At 37.8% G+C, this 21,309-nt stretch overlaps 1 protein-coding gene across 1 annotated transcript in view; it reads right to left on the bottom strand.

Moving 5' to 3' along the window:
• Positions 1-21,309, bottom strand: part of USH2A (usherin) — a 484,310-nt gene that overhangs the window by 20,455 nt on the left and 442,546 nt on the right. Inside the window, 3 exon segments of the mRNA XM_088132494.1 lie at positions 10,300-10,615; positions 11,203-12,719; positions 14,924-15,151. Of these exon segments, the coding sequence (XP_087988620.1) occupies positions 10,300-10,615; positions 11,203-12,719; positions 14,924-15,151 (2,061 nt within the window).

Genomic DNA, 21,309 nt, shown 5'->3' with positions numbered 1-21,309 from the left:
TCTGGCCCCTCATTCACTGAGATTATCTGAAGACATTTGTCTACAGTGGGTTTGGACGGATATTCCAACGGGACCAGGTCATGCCTTTTCTTTAGCTGATCTGGGTCCCTAGAATTTTCTTGAAAAAAGAAGCTTGATCTCTGCAGATTGTATTAAAAGACCACCCGAACCTGTCTTTAACCCCCCCCCCCCAAGATTTATATGTAAATGTTAATGGCATTGATAACTCTGATTTCATGTTTTCATTGTAAACCCATTGGTTTGGTAGCCAATGGACTAGCAAAGTAAGTAAATAAACTTGTAAAGCAGCAGAACACTAGATGGATTAATTGCTTGCAAATGCATGGGGAACAAAAGTGAGTTTATTTAAGGATTCTACAATTTCAAAGGATCATCATACATATCATTTCATTAAGATCTCAGATGATGAACTGGCTTCTCTAACTTTCAGGACTGACATGCCATCTGAATAAATGGTACCACAATGTGCTTGATAGTATCATAGAATCATAGATTTTTAGGGTTAGAAGGGATCTTGGAGTCATCTAGTCCAACCCCCTGTTCAGTGCAGGAATCCTCCTACCATTCTGGACAAATGGCTGTTCAGTCTTTTCTTGAAATCCTCCAGTGATGGAGCACCCACAACTTCAGAAGGCAGACTGTTCCATTGCTTAACAACTCTCACAGTCATCAAGTCCAGCAATCTCTCTTGTTCATTCAGTGTTCATTCAACTTACTGCTGAATTATTTAATGCTACATTGAGTAGCATGGAAAGGTTATAACACAGAAGTGCAGTAAACCTTCTAGCATTCCAAATCATTTGCATGAGGTCAGTCAGCTCAAGTCACAACCCTCCGCTTCTCCACAGATGCCTTTAGTAGCACAACATGCTCAGTCTTGAGTGCCTAGAGTAGTAAAAAATATCATCAGTGGAGATCATAAGAGAGCTGAAGTTGACTTGTATGTGAAATGTTAAGGACGCAGTGTACCCATGAATCAGAGTTACCCAGGCTATTAATATTTAAATATAAATAATCTGTGGTTAAAAGCCTTGTGAATATTTGTGTATTTTAGCAAATCCATATATCCAGCCTATCCTTAGTATTCTGTTTATTCATATTCAGCTGATGATACTGAACATGTAATATGTTAATATTATTAAACTGATAATAAAGCAACAATCATATTGCTTAACATACAATCTTTATTCACTTGGCTTTTGCAGGTATTTTATGTTATTATCTTAATCAATGCACATAGGAAGGGGGCTTCAGTTCTAGGATTCCAAGATTCCAAGGTGTAATAGCTAAAATTGTGTCTGATTCCAAGCTCTTCTTTAGGAATGGCTTCGTTTTGTCCACTTCAAAAAACCAGGGTGATCTGCACACTATATGAAACTCAGCAGTTATTAAACAAGACCGGCAACAAATCTGCATGAAAATTAAATTTTACTTTCATCAAGGAGAGAATAAACATATGGGAGGATGTATAATCTTATTTATCAAAGACCATTTGTATAATTAAACACGAATATCATAAAGGGTTGACTTAGGTCATCATTTGCATGAGTAAGTAATTTGTAGAATGTCAGGTGCAATACATGGAATGGATGGATGTGTGAATATATAGGGTTAAATTAGGCTCAATAATAGTGAAACACACAGTGATCAATCAGAATGATAGATCTAAATGGCAATACAAGGGGACTGTCTGTGTGATTTTTAGTATTAAGTATTCCTTAGTAAGCTTTCATGTTGAGTAGTCCTAACTGTACTAAAACTTGCTCTTGTGCTATCTCTTTTAACTTTCTGCTGTAAAATTTGAATTTACTCCAAGTTGCAAAAGAAGCAGAAGATCCTAAATATTTTCATAAAGGAGGATTTTAACTATGTAATGGTTCTTGTCACTGTGGATCTAGCTTCAGTTGCCACTGAGGAGCCACAAGTACATTATTGGTGCTAGAAGATTCAAGAAAAGGAAACCAGTTTTAGTGGGCTCAGCTGTGCAACTCATCTCTGAAAGCCATTTGTAAAGTATTCTGTTGAAGTCATAAGACTATTCAATTTCAAGAAGATGGCCATCTAACTATTTTTTTTAATTATTATTATTTCAGGGATCACATTCTTTCTTTGGAATGGTTGGCTCTTAAGTGAATTGTGTGATGCACAATGTAAATGTTGGAAGGAGGAGGAGAAGGAGGAGGAAAAGTAATAGTAATAGTAATAGTAATAATAATAATAGGCATTGATTGTATCCAAATGCACAGGATGTCCCCATATAGCATAGACATGCTTCCCCCACATAGGCACTGAAGTAAATAGTTGATGGCATGGAATTAGAAGCTGTGGGATTTCTTTGGATACTGACAAAAATGTCTGTTTAAAATCTTAGGTATAGTCTAGAACAACTTTCCAAGCCTTCAGGCAACAGTTATTGTCAGAAAAGAACACTGTGCTAAGGTTTCGGAGAAATGAGCTACCCTAGACTATATGCTATGGGGCTACTACCCTCATGTATGGTAGAGAACCCTATCCTACTGGAAGAGTGGCTTTTAAATATGAACTGTGGGGTGGGGAAGATACCTTGTTATTCACCTTTAGGATACATTTAATCCTTGAACCAGTTCTAACACTAAAATTGTTGGAAGAAGTAAATTATAGCCAACTTAAACCATGTTGATTCTATGGTGTTTTAATTTCATATTGTTTGTTTTAATTTTAATCCAAAAGTGTATTAGGGAATTGTATATCGCTCAGAGCCAGTGGATTGGAGCAACCTATAGGCCCTGTAAATAAATAATTCAACACACAAATTAGTTTGTCCTAATCATAGAAAAATGATTGGCAATGTTGCAGAAAGGAGAAGAAGAAGACAAGAGATGAGGTGGATAGATGGGATCAAAGAGATTACTGGAATGTCCTTGGAAAAACTTCAAGTTACTACCATGGACATATCAAGGGGGTGAACATTTGTCCATGCAACTATCAAGAGTTGAACTCAACACAATGGCACAAAGCTAGCAAAAAGTATAACTAAACCTGGTTCCAACCTATTAAAGGAAGCATTTTGAAACAATATTATTATATACCAGTTCATGCATTTGTTCATTTACTCTACTATTGTTAACAGCAGCTTAGTGCTTCAGTGTTTGGGTTCATGAGATTTCAGTTCATGTCTAATCAAGATACATTTGTTGACTACAGAAATATACCCTCTGAGAAAACAGAATAGGACTGACCACTTGAGTGAATGTTACATAATAATACATGTAAAGTGATATGGAGGGCAGGTATCAAAGAGAGCGACCCTGTAAAATGACAGATGATTAGTATTAAAATATATATTATCTAAGGGCATGTATAGAGGCCACCAAGCATTTTGGGAGGACCCACCACAAATGAGACCTCTGTCTGTTTTCCTGCTCTGTGTTGAAAGTAGTATTTTCCAGATTATGCTGATAAAAATTTGAGTTTGCTTGTTGTGCTTTACTTTCTTCTAGGTAGCTCTCTGCACTTTGATTGGCCAGGTGTGTAGTAGCAGAAACATCCCCTTACTTGGCTCCATAGTTCCTGCCCTGAGGTTTTCTAATCTTGGCTGCAGCTCCTGGCAGCAATGGTGTTCCAATCACATCATGGTTATAACGTTTGCTTGACAGGAAGAAGGTCACTGGTTTGAAACCCAGCAGAACCTTTTTTTTTTTGAATTGCTATTTTTCTTCTCCTGAGCAATTTACTTTGCTGCTGAACTTTTTAAAAAATGTATACATATTACGTCCACCAGTGCACTGATGCAAAGCTGGAACTTGGTTTTTTGTTCTTTTGTTTTACTGAGCTTCCAAATAGTTAAAAGGAACAAATACTGCAGTTGAGATACTGGGGAGCTGGGGTGAAACTCTTTTACTTGAAGTGACAGGAGGAATTATAAGATGCTGCATGAGTGAACTTGTTAAAAAAAAAAAAAAGTGGGCAGCTCAACAGGGGAACTGTATGGATGGTGGGTGCAAGATAAACAGCTGCCTGGACTGAACATCTGGCAAGTCACTGTTGAAATGTCCCATTAATTAATCTACTGCTTAAAGAATGAAATAATTTAGGTGTAGCAAAGGAATATTTGTTTGGAGGCTGAAAATGTTACTTTCATAGAATCTAGTAATGGAACAGTTAGATGACTGTCCTATCCAAAATAAATAAATAAATAAACAAACAGTCCAAATGATATAGCAAGGGATTGTGCTACAGATTTCAGGCGTAAACTGTGGTAGGAAAATGGTTTCAAGCAAGCATTCCTTTGATGACTGCCTTTAGCAAGTATTCCATTATTTATTATCCATATTTGGTATAAATGGAATGGAAGCCATCTGAGAGGTTTTTTTTTAAAATTGAGTATGGATTAAAACCAAATGAATTCATCTATCCTTTTTCACAGCTGTTTGTCTGGTAACAAACAGAAGCACCTCTGATCATGCTTAATTATTCATTAAAGTTACTAAAAATGAAATCTTTTCATACAACTTCCAGGTTCAGAAACAATAAGTGTAATATTCAGCTATAACATTAGTATCATACACATTCAATTATTAATATCAATTCATGGGAATCAAATCATTCACATTTCTAAACAACAGCATCAACTAGAATATTCACTGATGAAGGTGACATGATAAAAATCTTCACCATATCCAAATTATTGTAGATTATCTTCCTGTGATTAATGCCCTTCTATTTAAACAAGATTGGCTTGTAATTAAAACCTTTAGTGTTTCTGGATCCAATCCTGCTAAATTTTCCTGATGAGAAAATAGGGAACGTTTGTCTGTCAGACAATAAAACCTGGTGACTGAACTCTGGGACATAAATGCCATTCTAAGACAAAATATCTTTTAAAAAAGTCACTTTCCAGAATTGGTTGATTTTATGACAGAGGGATAAAAATATATGCTTTTAAAAATACAAAAAGGTAAATCAAAGTTTCAGATAACCCTTGTTCCTTTTAAATATTTCATTGCATCCATAACAAAGATGGGATGTGAACATGTTTACCTCCAAAAGACAGACAATTTAATAATTTGTTCCTATTGGTACATAATGAGATAGTTAAAACATTCCCAAGGGAGAGATAAGCAGATATTAAAAGGTCTTTCCAATATCTGTAATGACTAAGGGCAACAGCTAATTCAATAGATTCGATCAAAATCACTACTTCTTTCAGGGCTGCTGATTTATTACTTTGGCTGTAGTTAGTCATCACTCATTTTAGTTTGCTTTTCAGAGCTCATAAATTATGCCTTATAAATAAAAAGATACAATCAAGGAAACCATATCAATTCATATAACAGCCAGGGGATGTATAAACTCCCATGGCACTCACAGTAATGTCTTTTTAAAAGACATGCCTATCACAGTGTTTGAATATGTCAGAAACAAACAACCCAAGGAGATCTTGCCCTAATGAAGCATTAACAGGTTCATAACTACTGTATCTGTATGTATGAATTTGCCATAATTAATCAGAAACTTTTATTTACTTGAACAATTGTGCAAAGATTAATAACCAACTTAATTATGGTACAAAGATTTGCAAAGGGTAAAGATCAACAAAAATGGGTATTTTTTGTTGAGATTTGTTTTCTCCCACCCATTTCTCTTTCTCTCTCTCTGATGTTTCACAGAGACCAACCTTCACCAACCTGCACCAATCGAAAACCAGCTAGGCTAAAGACCAGTCAGCAATCAGCTAGAAAGACAGGAGCTCAGTCAGTCCCTGCTCAGTTGCCCGTGGTCTGCATAGCAGACTACCTTGCCTCTGAAGATGCCAGTCACAGTTGGTGAAATGTCAGGAAATCTGTTGTTTAGACCACGGTCACTAAACCCTGAAGCCCAACACTGCCCAACAGATACCTGCCATGAAAGCCTACACAGTATATTTCACAGCTATGTTTGATACAATAAGAACAATAATGATACTTTAACTATATGAATAAATAATGGTAGTTTTATTTATTTCCTGAACTGAAATTCAATATGAAAGCAATTCTGCAGAGTCCAACCCCCGCCACAAAAAAAAAAAAAAACAACCCTCCATAAATCAGATGCCACCAATGAAAAGGCCCTGCTTCAGTAGACAGCAACCACAGCTTTGGTGATAGGCATCACAACTTAAGCATTTTTAAATCAAAGCTTATTGTATAGGTATTTGCATTAATCTTTGTATTCTGTGTTTTCAGCCAAAATAGAAAACTAAATTCTTGAACTCTTGAGAGCATGACCATGGATTTTTGTACCATAAGTGGATCTCTAGATTGCACTTTGTGCAATCTTTGGAAGATATCTCAGATGGCCTTTGAGTTTTAGGGGTCAAGTTAAATTCTAGGCAAGCAAAGGGTATGGAATGGAACATTGTGATTCAGAAGACCTTGATAATGGGCAAAAGCACAGACAGATTCCAGTTTAATGTTCAAAATTCCATTAAAATACAAAAGCATTAACATAAAACTATAAAAAGGAAAAGAAATATCAGATGTCTATAGCAGGCTGTGGACTATTCATCTGTTACACTGCAATACCTAGATTTTCAGTAACATACATTTTCTGGGGTAAACCGACAAGGGAAACTGCTTTTTCAGTGATACATGAAGAACTTCCTCAGTCTTCAGCCACTGATATAATAAAACTATTGTCCAGCAATATATACAACTTGAGTCCCTTCATTTTTTCAGAAAATATAAAATAGAGACATCACCTACACTGAAACTGATTGACAAAACAAAATAATATATTACTCTAACATGGGAAACATAAAATACTCTGGTTAATCAAGCCAAATGCATCTAATCCGGGGTCCCCATACTCTTCAACTCATTGACCCCTTCATGAAGTTTCAGACTGTTCATCGATCCCCAAACATTTATTATATGAAAATAATTTAATAAATGCTACTTTAACTAATAGTACTACAAATAACAACATTGACCCCTTGGGTAGTCCCATCGACCCTTGGGGTTTGATACTGACCACTTTGGGGAACCCTGAATTCTAATCCAACATCCTACAGTGGCCAGGAAGAAGGTTGCAAGAAGCTCACAAGTAGGGCATTTGTACAAAAACATCTGTCTGCTGTTGCTCCTACTCTCCCACTCACCCATCCACATTAAGACACAACTTGCATTTAATACCTTAGGCCAGTCTTTCAGTTGGTCTTGGCAGTCTTTGCCAAGACCCAAGGCTTTAGAACAGCCCATCATCAACCCAACATGTTCTTCCTTATGTACTCCCATTTTCCTACTGCATTAATGGAAACAACTTTCAGTAGCTCCATTCAGGCATTCACTGAATGTGTGAAAAGGGGAAAACAAAGTAGTCTTAGAATCCCTCTGTGTTCATAGCAAACTAGGCAGGCAATTATAAGCCTTTTTCTTACCTCTGCCAACAAGTAAAAGTAATTACTTAAAGCAGGAATCGCAACATTGCTGGACTTTTGAGAATATGTCACGAATCTTCTCACAAAATTGCTACTGTGGAAGGGGAACTTGCTCATTCACAGGCCCAACTGACTAGGTTTAGGAGTGTCTACCACTGGATGAGTTTAGCCCTATTTATGACTGGGACTTTTCAGGGCTATTCTCCCAGGCCTTGGGTTAGTGTGTGGTTTGACCTCTTAACCTGGAGAATGGGTTGAGTATTCTTTTTTATTTGTTCCCTCCAGTGGCTGCTGTTCTTTTCTTGTATGATATTGTTTTCTATCACTTTTTAATTGTGAAGCTGGCCAGAGTTGTTCTGGAGTTGATGAATGAATGAGTGAATCAGTCAATCAATCAGTCAGTCAGTCAGTCAGTCAGTCAGTCAGTCAGTCAGTCAATCACTGCCTCATAACTGAAAGTGTGACAAATTTAGAGTAGTCACACCTACGGGGGTTCAGTGACCAGCTTAATTTGGGGTAACTGTTCCTGATCTCTGAAACTGAAGTCCTGAAATCATTGGATTGCTTTCTTGGTTTGAAATACTCAGATTAAGAAAGACTGACAGGAAGGGTACAAAACCAGAGCAGCAGATTGTTCAGAGACACAATGCAATATCTCTGTAGATAGATAATATGGGCCACATGAAGGCCTGCAGTTATTTAATTCATTTACTTCTGGTGGCACTTTAATACATGTTGCCTTGTAAACTGCTGCTGTTCCAGATCAGTAGCTTTTCTGGGTCTCCAAGATTTTTGACAAACATATTTCATCAGCTATCTGATCCACTTAACTACACAGAGAGGAGAAATTTGATTGATTAGCATTTTAATGCCATCATACCTGATCTGTACTTTCCAAACCTCTCTGCAAACTGAAACTCATTATATTTTTATGCATTTTGTTTTGCACTTCATAAAAATCAAGTAAGTAATTAAGGTGTTAATGAGGGCTGGGAAGAGCCAAGTTCAAGTCCACCCTCAGCCATGGAAGTGTGTTACTTTGGGGCAGTTGCTCTCTCTCAGCTGAACGTACTTCACAGGGTTTTTGTTGTGGAGAAAGGAGTGCTATTTGAGGTCACTTTGAACTTCTGAAGGAAAGGTGGAATATAAATCTAACAAACAAGCAAACAAACATGGGAAGTATGGGAAAGTTTGCCCCTAATTGCATATATTACAGGAAAATGTACAAAAATGCATATATAAAGGGCAAAAACATTGAAAGCAAAGTGTATTAGGGAAATTATATTTGCAGAAACTGGTATATTTAGAATAAAACAGTCATATAAAAGAAATGCATAGACATTTTTGTGTGGATTCTTTTACAAATTAAATTCACAAACTGATGTGGAATGGAGCATGGCACAGTTAATATCTAAAAACCAGAATGTAATTCAATTTCACAAACATTTGTCCATCTCTCCTTTTAACTCAGGATATTAGAACTGAATTTGGGATCCTTGGTGTGCAAAACAGTGTTCCACCCTAAGCCACACCAATCCTCCTCATGCTACCTAGTTAAAGGAGTTTGTTAAAGCTTCAGAAAAAGAAAAAAGAAGAAAAGATGCTAACATTTGTGACCTCAGTTGTATGGTTGATGTCAGAACCATCAAGCTAGACTCTGAAGACTGATGGCAATTTTTAAAAGCCTTCATTCAGTTGGAGGAAATTTAGTTGCATTTAAAACTTTATGGCCAGCAAACAAGCCTCTGAGAGAGATGCAGAAGAATCAATATGATGCTTAAGTGAAAAATAAATCTGGATTTCATCAGCATAATAGTGAAAGTCAATTCCTACACTTATGAATTAGATGTCTCACAGGCAAAATATATATTGTCAACAATAGTGAGTCTTAGAATAGATCCCTGAGGGCTGCTCCACATGACATCTGTAGAAGAAGAATATACACATGATTTTTTTCTTTCACACGTACACCTGCTCCACTTCAAGATGTGTGTGTGTGTGTGTGTGTGTGTGTGTGTGTGTGTGAGGGAGGGAGGGAGAGATTCCAGCCTCTAATGTGAAATGGTGAGTTCTGGAAAGCATTCAAGCATTCTCTCACTGTTAGTTCATTGAAGCTCAAAGAAAATGGCATCATTAGAAGTAGGAAATCAAATAATTGAAGAGCCATCATCTGTGATGAAACACAGGCTTTCCTGTGATGTCAAGCATTCCTGTTGAAGCTTGCCATGTAGAGGCCATCCGTATCCCAGGTGCACCTATGCCGAATCACAAGAGGCATCCAAAAATTTTCAGTGAGAAAACTGTCCAAGTTCCCTAGGTCTCATGGTTTGTCCAGCTCAAACGGCATTAGGAATAATTACTGGAGTTAAGGAACCATGGTAGCCTCTTGGTTGTAACAGGTCTAAGAGGCCTCTGGATATGCTATATTGCTCAGACCATATGCTAACTGAAATACTCCTTATGGGGACTAAGCCAGCCAACAAGACAAGACAGGGAAATAGATACTTGCAATCCTCCTCCTCCCACCCCCCAGTTTGGGTATGCCTAGACCCTATCTGGGAAAGAGTTACATTTGCATCAGAACTGGAGTAGAAGGCACTCATATCCATTCAGTATCATGCCCCTGGGAATCTGTCAGCTTCAGTGTATCACAAAACAAGTTCATGTATAAAGGGGAATTGCTACGCCATCTCAAAGCACTGTGATCACTAACAATTCTTCAGAGGGAACCAGCTGGTATGGCTGGCTAGGGAATTCTGGGAGTTGAAGTCCACACATCTTAAAGCTGCCAAGGTTGAGAAACACTGCTGTATATTAACCATTTTGATAAAGAGAATTTCTCAGTGAGATGCCCAGGAATTTTCACTGTAGTCTTTTCATACCTGATATTCATATTCAGTAAAAGGCAGGAGTGTGTCATCTTTGAATGAAGTGGATGAACCGTTATAAACAAGGCTGACTTTGTGTTGATTGGGTAATTGCTGTCTTCGATAAAGCTCATAATGTGAGATGTCTCCATTCGGATGTTTTGGGCCAGTCCACATGATGGAAAGAACAGTATGGAATCCATCAGGGCTTGACTGGACATCTATGAAAGGAGCTGGCTGTGTTTCAGGGGGTGCTTCAAGAGTCTGTATGGAAGCCCATTCACTGGAAGTGCATGTCAGAAGACCACAAGCTTGCACTTGTACTTCATACCTTTACAAACACAAACCAGAAATGAGGTAGTAGAATCTAGGCATTGCACTGCATATAAAAGTAACATTAAGTACAGATGTTCCACGAGACACAAGTTTACAGACGTTCAAACAAAAAAGAAATGCATCACTTCAAAAAGACTGGATTGAAATTTAAGTTCTTATGGTGCATAAGAATCTAATCATATGAACTGAAAATATTGGGATCATCTCATCTGGGCAGAAAAGAACATATTACTAAATTTGATGGAAATATAAGGTGAAGACGATATCTAAACCTAAGCTCAGAATTCAACAGTTAATGAGTACAGTAACTTTCTAGAATATCAGTAAAGATCCTCTTCTAATTGATCAGCTAATGGCATATTCCAAATCCCATTGACAAAGGCTAGCTATAAGAGAAAGAAAAAGTGATTGACTAAGTAAATTTAGTCAACAATCCTTACAGTGGACAAACTAGCATGCATGTACTTCTCAGCTTTTGATGGATACAGAGAGCGAATCTCATGCCTTGGGAAATTAATTTATGTTCTAAAGTACAAGAATTCCTTCTTCATTTACTCATTACAGTATGCACTTACAACATACCTGTGATAGGGTTTTAGTTCTGTTAAATTGTAAGACCTTCTTCCAAAAGAATCATGAAAAGAATCCAGATAAATCATTTTCTTTTGTGATTTAATAGGCTCCCAAAGAATGATTGTATAATTAATTATGTCACCACCGATTTTTGCTGGAGGATCCCAAGTAACCAAAATGGTCTGTGAGGACCACGGATGCAACCTAGGTGGAGATATTCCAGATGGGGCAGAAGGATTGGTTCTTATCTTGGCTATTGGACTAGTAACACTTCCTTGGCTGTTGTTTGCAGTAACAGTATAGCTGTATTCTACTCCAGGAGTTAACATAAAGTCCTTATAGTGTGTATCTAGACCAGAATAAACCAGCAATCCATTCCTCCTCAGCTCATAAATCTGGATTTTACCATTTGGATTATTCGGAGCTTTCCATGTGATTTCTATTGATTCTGAATCTGTCACTAAGCACTTGGGAGGATCTAAGTTAAGAGGAGGGGCTTCCATTGTCCAAGCAGATTGAGGTGCACTAACAGTGCAGCCCCCATTGGTACAGGCAACCAATGTGATGTCATATTTAGTGTACGGTTGTAGATCCAATACTGTCCTGAATAAACTCTTTCCAGCATATAGTTCTTCACCATTCAGCTTTAAAATGTACTTTATGATTTCACCATTTTGAATTGGGGGCGGTGACCAAGATACATTAATCTGGGTTGAATGGATACCTTCTAGAGTAGGAGGGCTGACTAGTGCTGGAGCTGCCTCTAATGTCCGTATTCTGGAATGGTCACTGGTGCAGCAGCCTCCCAGGGTACAAGCAGTTATTGCATAATGGTATTCTGTATATGGAAGCAAGTCTTCATCAGTATAGTTGAAGGTTGAAGCATCAAAGCTAAAAGGATAAGGAACATCATTTCTTTGGAGCTTATATGACAGCAGAATACCATTGCTCTTTTCTGGGAATGACCATGAAATCCACATTTTGCTGGGATTTTCTGAGATATAAGTTAGCACGGGAGCAGCCAAACCCTCTGGGGAAGCTTGGCTGGTTTTTGCAGCAGACCAAGAGCTATCTGTGTAGCCGGCTGAATTCCAGGCACGTATTTTATATTCATATGTAGTCCACGGCTGCAAATGCTGAGCACGATATACAAATGCATTACTCCCAGTGTTATATTCTGTGAAAACAATGTTCTCTTCTTCTTTCGTTCTATTTTCCTCTGAAGCATTTTCTTTGGTGTGTCTGTGAATAACTTCATAGCGCATTATTTTTCCATTTGAATTAATTGGCTCAGACCAGCTCAGTTCAATGCTGGTTGCATTCACCAAATGGATTACAGGAGCCATTTGAGATGCAGGAGGGGCTGCATCTGTCCAAATTGGCTGCGGTAAAGAGCGAGTGCAGCCAGCTGCTGTACAAGCTTCAAGAACAAGAGTGTAGACCGTGAAGGGCTCAAGACGTCTGAAGAGGAACTGACGAGACAAGCCACTATATTCTAGGTTACCATCATTGAAAATATTGTAAATCTGAAAGGAAAGACAATGTCAGTACATTACCAGCAAGACCATTAATAGCCTCATCAGGCAACTTTATAAACCAAGCGCAACCCACTAGATAGATGCAATGACTTTTCACATGCTCCATAGGCACCCTGTTCCTGCTGCTCTTTGGGCACTGTAACAGGGGGATTATCAAAGATCCAGCAGGCACAATAAAAAGCATGAAGAAAGTGTTCAATGTGGGGCATTGTCTCCTTCCTAAAGCATCTCTTTTCTTTTGGGCAAAATTTTTACTGTGCTCACTTTTGAGTGTGTATATGCGTGCACCTTTGAGTCAGTTTTGACTCCTGGAGGCTAGTTCTTTCTTGTCAACATTCTCAGAAGTGGTTTGCCATTGCCTGCTTCCTAGGGCTGAGAGAGAGTGACTGGCCCAAAGTCACCCAGCTGGCTTCGTGCCTAAGGCAGGACTAGAACTTGGGTTTTCCCATTCCTGGGCCAGCACCTTAACTACTAGACCCAACCAACTCAAAATGCTCACTATGTACTCCAACATTATTTTAACACTGAAAACTGAAGGATTCACTGAGAAAGAACAAGATATGTACATATGGCTCAAAAGTTAATGGGCTAAGCATTAGATTTGGATTAGGAAATTTTTGAGGATCCTGGAAAGCTCAGTGGTTGACCTTTTGGAATGAATCACTATCCTGTTGCTTGGAAGAAAGACAAGAAAATCTAGATTGCCTCATATTTGTGGTAATGAAAGCTCTGAGAAGGATCCACTTAGCTCAGTCCAGTTTGCTTAGGGATGGATGGATGGATGGAGTGATTTTTAAATCAAGTCTTGATTTTTAAATCAAGAAAAGGGCTGGGGTTAAGGTTTCATATGGCAATTGTAAAGGACGATGAAAATATTCTAAGATAAGGCACTACAAGCAATGACATATTTATTTATAACAAGCATTTTTAAAAGTATACTCTAACAGTGTCCCCTGTATTTTAAAGTGAAAGTGTCTATAACCAGTGAAAAGAGTCAAATAGTACAATCTCTCCTCCCTGGAAAAGAACAGCAGAGGGGAGGAGAAAACACAGAAAAAGTATCCTGGAAATCCTTCCCAGAACAGGACATGCTCACAGATGTAAGGCTAATCTATTGCATTGTATTGTAAGCCCACTTCACTTACTATATAATAAAGCTAGTTAGTCTTTAAAATGCTACAGATGTCTCTTTTACCCAAAGTGTAATGACTGGAGCTTAGTGAAGAGGGACAGATGGTAAAGAGCCAGGTCAGATGTAAATTGTGAGTTCTTCAAAACCTGCCTGATAAAGCTGTTCACTATAAGAGGTCTGAGATCTTGCTTGCTCGCTTATTTATTTAATACATATCACCTCCCCCCTCCAATCCTTAATAGACTCTGGGCAGTTACATATACAAGTAAAACAATAATAATAAATAATCCAGGATTACATTAATTCCAAAAATTACAATAATCTTTAAAACTATTATTAGGGCTGATAATGCAAGTCAATCCCCAAAGCCCCCCAAAAGAGCCATGTTTTCGCCAGTCTCCAGAGGTCCATGAGAGTAGAAGTCATCCTTGCTTTCTATAGCAAGTTATTCCACAGGAAAAGAAGCACCCACAAAGAATTCCCACCATCAGGCCTCCTCCCACACACCTCCAAGTAGGTGGAGACCCTTAGCAGGTACTCCCTGATCATCCAAATCAGGGAGGCAGAATCTATTTGGGAAAGGCAGTCTCTTAGATACCCACGCACAAAGCCATTTAGAGCTTTAAAAGTAATGACTGGCACCTTGAATAACACCTGAATTCACCTGCAAGCAGCAGCTTCTGCAGCAACAGCGTAATATGGCTGCATTGTGATTCAGCTGAAATTTCTGGGTAGTCTTCAAGGATAGTCTCCTCTAGAGTGAACTATAACATACAGCAGTGTTTCTCAACCTAGGCAACTTTAAGAAGTGTGGACTTCAACTCTCAGAATGCTGGCTGGGGAATTTTGCAGTTGAAGTCCACACATCTTAAAGTTGCCAAGGTTGAGAAACACTGGCATAGAGTGAACTACAACTGAGAGTAGTCATGAAGTACTATATTAAAGTTTTACAGTACTGCAAATTACAACATTTGTAATGTACTAGAGCATTAATGATTTTTACATCATGCATTTCTCAACAATATTCCCATTCCACCTTGATTAAATAAGATTCAATTACCTTAATGTTACCATTAGGCTTGGAAGGCTCTGCCCATCTGAGTAACAATGCCCTGCCATTCTCTTTCTTGTCCACTGTAAAGTTGCTTAGGCCACTTGGGGAAGCTTCCAGGGTGCGCACTGAAGTCCATGGACTAGCAACTTGCCCAGCATTATTGACAGCAACAATATGAATGTAGTAGGTTGTAAATGGCTTCAAACCAAACAAGTAAGCTTGATGTATTACTCCCTGTGGTGAAAAAGACAAAATTGTGATTTGCCTGAAGGCCCAACATTTAAAAAGAAATATCTTACACTATCAACTAGACGTGTAAAAGAGTTTTTGTGGAAGCAGGTTTTACAAGGTTGATTACAATGCACTCCCATAACATGTACAGCAGTATTGAATGGACTCCACTAGGGTCTGTAGGTCTTGGGTCAAAAATACACTTCTTTATTATAACAGAAAGAGAACTTCTCTTCTACTTCAGCAGTATTCCACCCCATCATCCACTCCACACACTCTTTCTCTTCTCCCATTACCAATCTATGCATCCTGCTTTTTTTATGTGAAGCAGTGTATCTTCATAATCGGTAACAACCTCCATTAAAAGGTAAACATTGGAAAGCTGAATAAAAATTGTTAAAGTATTATTAAACACCATTGGGAGATCTGAAGAATCAGGTTATGGACAGATCATTGATCACTGACAAATAAAACCGATCTATGTGGTCACTAAGAGTCAATACCAACTTGATGATACATTATCAATCAATCAATTATTAAACCAACCCAAATGACTTGGCTGAAGAGGAGAGTCTCACTTCCTTTTCGGATAGTAGAAAACATGTAGACTATGTGATATGGTTCCCAAGGAAGCAAGAGAAGGCCCCCTCTTCCATACCCAAGAGATGGGCCTCTGAAAGCCCAGGACAGAAGTGTGCAGTATTTGGATCCAAAGTGAGCAAGGATGCTTTGAATCCTGCATGAGCACCCTCACTGTACCTCTTGATAGCTCCTTAAAGGAAGTGTGCCTTTTCCAGGGCACACATGGCAACTGTGTAGGCTCAGGAAAACACATGTTTGAGTATTTTACATGGGCATATTTACGAAAGCCTCTCCTGACATTTTTAATGCCCATTCAAAATTGCAGAAGGTTTTCCTTTCAACATTAGACTGAGACACATGAAAGCAGGGCAGGGTTTTGAATCTGTGTCCTCTAGTGCTGGTCCAGTCACTACCATCCCATCGATGTATAGATTATGATGATGCCAATGTATAGCCAGTGCAACGTGCTATTTGTTTGTATATTTGCTATGTTCATGTTAATAATATTGTGAGGTGTTAGTGGGCAATATATTTCAAAGATCAAATAAATGCAAAGAAGAATAAAAGAGTAGAATTTCTGTTGTGGGTTGGTGGGTTGAAGCAGCACTATTCAGGAGACAAAACAATGACCATAAACCAGAGTGTTGTTGTAAAAGACTTACAAAATAAAGATTTTGTATTCAAAGCTGAGGTTTAGCCTAATTTGTAAAGTCTGTCTTAGCATATTTTCTATATATATAGAAAATTGTGTGTGTGTGTATAATTTTATTAAGAAAAGTTTTTTACAGGATTAAAAACTACAGAAACAAAAAAAATAGAAAAAAGAAAAAGATGAAAAGAAAAAAGAAAAAGTGAGAAACAGTAAAAGTCAAGAAAAGAGAAGGAAAAGAAGTGACTTCTGATCTTCTTTGTAGCAATTACAAACATAATAATTACCATTTCCACCCTCCTAAATTATATATCATGGTTCCTTTCTTCCAATAAACAACTCTTTTTAATTGGTAAATCCCAAGATCGATTCATTTTGTCCATTTTCAGCAAAGAGTCCATAAAGGGTTTCCAGTCTATTATAAAAATTGTTATTGTTCCTTCCCTAATCAGACAAGTCAATTTGGCCATTTCAGCAAGTTCTGCCATCTTCACAATCCATCTTTTTCTCTTTCCTTCCACCTGTCCCAGCATTAGAGCCTTCTCCAGAAAGCTAGATCTTTGCATAATGTGTCTGAAGTAGAATAATTTGAGCCTGCTCATTTGTGCCTCAAGAATAAACAGCATTGTCTCATTCCGTTGCCAACCTGGAGCCAGTCTGTTTCACCAAGTTCTGTTTATTCTGTGGCTTCCTGAGCTGTATATAGGGTTTTCATGAGGACAATGCATTGTCCTGGGATTCCCATTTTATTAAGCACATTCCACAGCTTGATTTGATCAAAGGTCTTTCCATAATCAATGAAGCACTTATTGACTCTTTGGGGTATTCTTTGGCTCTCTCAATTATCCAGTGTGCATCAGCAATGACTCATGTTCCTTGGCCTTTTCTAAAGCCCTCTTGAATATTTGGCATCTCTTTTTCCATGTAGGGCTATAATCTGTCTTAATTCCTTCCTGAGATTCTTGGCTTTGGCTTCCCTTCTTGGCAAGTTCCAGAGTTTCTTCTGTTCCTTCATATTTGGCAGTCTCTTTTCACATTCATCTTTAACAACTTAAGTTCCTTCTACACTTCTGGTTGTCTTGCAATGAGGTTCAGGATTTCAAAGCCATTCCTGATGTTCTCCTTTGGTGAGTTTATGTTCAAAATTATATTGTGGAAATTGGTTGGCTTTCTTCTTCTTCTTTAGCTTAACTTGGAATGTGAACATCAGCAGCTTGCAATATGTTCCATAGTCAGCACCTGGCCATGTCTTTGATGCTATAATTGAACTCCTCCACCTCCTTTTAGCAATAATATAGTCATCTTGATTTCAGTGTACTCTTCCTGGTGATGTCCATGTATGGGAGTTGTTCTGGTTGTCTGAAGACTGTGTTAGCTATGAAGAAATTATTTGATTGGTAGAAATTGGTAAGTTGTTGTCCTGCTTTATTTTGGTTCCTTAAGCTATATATTCCCACCACATTTTCATCTGCTTCCCTTATCTGATGTTTCATGGATTAACTGCATAACAGAACAGAACAATCAGTGAGCTAGTTATGCTGCTTTTAATATTTTGTGTTGTTTTTAATTATGGCGGTGATTGTACATATGCATGTACATGCACTTTGTACATACTGTATGATTGTGTGTGTGAGTATATATTTGTGTATGTGTGTGTGTGAATGTGTGAGAGAGTGTGTGTATGTGAGAGTAAACTTTCTCTACAAAAAAGTGATAAAACATGAAATAAATATTGACTTAATTTTTTTTACAACAGTGGCAGCCCATTGTTCTTTGACTCTGTGCCTGATTCTGGCCAGTACTCATTTATACTGCAAGAAAAAATCTCAGCTCTTTCATAATATTTTGCACTTTGATTGAATTCTTTACACACATTTTACTTTGATGGTGATTAGATACATCTCCTTACAGTTCATAAAAAAATAAAATAAAATAAAGACCCAATTTCTTGGTTTTGGTTAAGTAGCTAAAAGCCACACTTCCAAGCTTCTAAATATTTAAGTATCTGTTAAGCGTCAAGATGAAAAAATAATCTCTTTTTTGCAGAAAAATAATCATTTCTTTTTTTTAAATATTAAAAGTTAGATAATAAATATTTAAATAGTTATTTTCCCACAACAACGAGCTTTTCTTTTAGAAAAGTATAGTACAGCATTTGAATGTCCATTCTGAATATTAAAACTCAAAACCCACCAGGACTGATTATAAATATACTTTTCAATGACAATTATTCTTTGCCCCCTCCCACACTGAAGAGGACAAACCCCAGTGAGAATAATAATGATGAATGAAAGGGGGTGGGGTGGGGAAATAGGAATTATTGCCATGCATTCATTGCAAGGATGAGTAAAAATTCCTAAGCTATAAGATCTGAATTTGTACAAAGCACTCTATTAATCAGATATGAGGTTGATGGACTTTTGTTTAAATTCATCCCTGTATACATCTATTCAAAAACTCTACTGAGTTCAGTAGAGGTTACAGAGAATTGTGTTTTACTGCAGTCCTAGAATGTTTCCAGGGAAGATTTTTCTGGTGAGATTTACAGGTTTATTTTTTTATTATTATTATTTGTGGGGAGGGGAGAGACAGAATCCCAAAATTGCTTAATCTAAGATCTAGGGACAAGGCTGCAATCTTTTTATTACCGCTCAATTTATTTTTAAATAAATATTTTAAATATTTTAAATTTATTTTTAAATAAATTGGCTATTTTTTCCAAAATTCACCAAACTGAAAATTGTGGAAGAGTTATTGTTGTTATTATTATAAACCAGGAAATTGAAATTAAAACCTAAAACACATCTTGTTTTTTCCAAGTGCTGCCTTCCCTTCTGCCTTTGCAGAAGCAATGCTGAAACCACTTCTGATTTCCAGTGAAGGGGAAAAAATGGAAATGCTATAGGTTCCAAGCCTGGAGTCTAAAAACAGTGAACAGAAAATCCAAGAGGCAAGTTTGAAATTAATTAGCAAAAGCAAGCTGGAAAACCTCCAGCTACATTATTAAACTGACTAAGAAAAACAAAGGTTTGAAATCCCATTGTGACTATATCTACTCAGAATGCTGAAATCTGCTTAACTTGCAATGTATACATTACAAATATATATTTGGTGCCTTTGAGTCAGTGTTGATTCCTGAAGTCCCTGAAGTTTTCTTGGCAAGATTTCAGAAGTGGTTTGCCATTGCCTGCTTCCTAGGGCTGAGAGAGAGTGACTGGCCCAAGGTAACCCCCCGGCTTTGTACCTAAGAGGGGACTAGAGCTCTCAGTCTCTTGATTTCTAGCCTGATGCCTTAATCACTACACCAAACTGGTGTAATGTAACTAGATTTTGTGTGTTTGTTTATTTATTTATTTATACATGTTTTAAAAAATGTATAAACACACAAAATCTAGGTGTACAGTACTCCTAGGATACACCCATCTCAAAATGTTAGGAGCAGAGGATGTGGCAAGATCACTTTGCATTTCAGTATTTCACATTCACTGTGCTGCTGGATGATGATGATGATGATGATGATGATGATGATGATGATGATGATGATGATTCATTTTGTATATTACTTTTTCCCCATCAGCCTTGGAAGGTAGTCCACACAAGAAACACATCCAGAAGGACTAACTCTAACTTTATTGTAAGGTTACATTATTGTAATAGAATCTTGCAAGTCTGAAAGTACCTTTCTCCCCCCTCACCTTTACAGTCCAAGAAACTAGGGAGGGTCATTTCTGAGACATTTGCCACACTCCCATCCCTTCTGTGAACTCAGCTACCTCTTATCTGACTGTTGTCTAGTCTGTGGCTTTTCCTCCTGTTTCCCAAAGCCATTCCCACATATCATTACATCCCCTGAAGAAGCCTAAAGCAGAAATAAAAACAAAAAAGCAATCTACCATAAAAACAATAAAAGTGCAGAACTCTAATTTATTGGGAAGCCTATCTGTTCCTGGAGAAGTTACTGTCCAGCAATTGTTGGGATGAACAAGCTTGTCTTCAGCTGATATTTGAAACTAGGCTGTTTGAGGGCCAGGCATACTTCACCAGGTTCCATATACTTCCTTTCCCCCTTGGAAAGGATTCAGACTAAGAACCTTAGGACCAAATTCCAAGTACCATGTTGCATCTCAAATGCAATCCTGCTGTACATCACGATTGAATCCTATGCCTAGATACTCATTTTCACATACTGAACTAAACTGTTCTTCTCCTTGATAGGTCTAACTCCCTGGGCCCTTTTTGAACATTTTGTTTCCTCTTGGGCCAAGGTAATACATAAAAAATTAGAACTCTTGGGTTTTTTTTTTTTTTAATACAAGTGTATATGCTAGTGCATAAGTGTACAGCAGAGGCAATCAAGTAATGCCTTAAGGACATGGATATCCAATCAGATCTAATGTCCCTACCTAAAGACAAATTTCTAAGTAACTCTTATGCCTCTTTCAGACTTGCAGGGCATCTAAACCAAATTACTGTCCCCAAATTAAGGAGGGCCTTAATCTTGGCACAATCCAATGTATTTCCATCAGCAGTTTTAGAGGAGAAATACAGGATATCCCATTCAAATCCAGATTATGTTCATGTGGAGAAGGAGCCATTGGAACCACCAAACATGTCTTTGTATACTGTTTTATGTTGATGCTCGCTGTGAACTGTAAACCCCCTTTTTAATTAAATTCTCTGGTCATTCTGATCAGTTTTACTTACAGCTCTTACATTTGGACTCAGATGACTCTATTTCTTTAAATGTGGCAAAACTTTGTCATGTAAGATGAGCATCTTCTAAAAGGGTAGCCCCATGTAGAACCCATTGTACCAATCTAGTGAAGGTTATTAGGGGAGGGATCACTGAGGCTAGGGCATTTGGCTCTGGAAAAGATTGTACTTACCAAACTAGCTGAAGTTGCACACAGGTTACCTTTGCCCTAGCTTT

The sequence above is a fragment of the Python bivittatus genome, unplaced genomic scaffold (genome assembly GCF_059951505.1).
Source record: "Python bivittatus isolate LINGU-HERP-01145 unplaced genomic scaffold, Pbiv_v1 ctg000020_np1212, whole genome shotgun sequence".
NCBI lineage: Eukaryota > Metazoa > Chordata > Lepidosauria > Squamata > Pythonidae > Python > Python bivittatus.
This window is presented reverse-complemented; position numbering and strand designations above follow the sequence as displayed.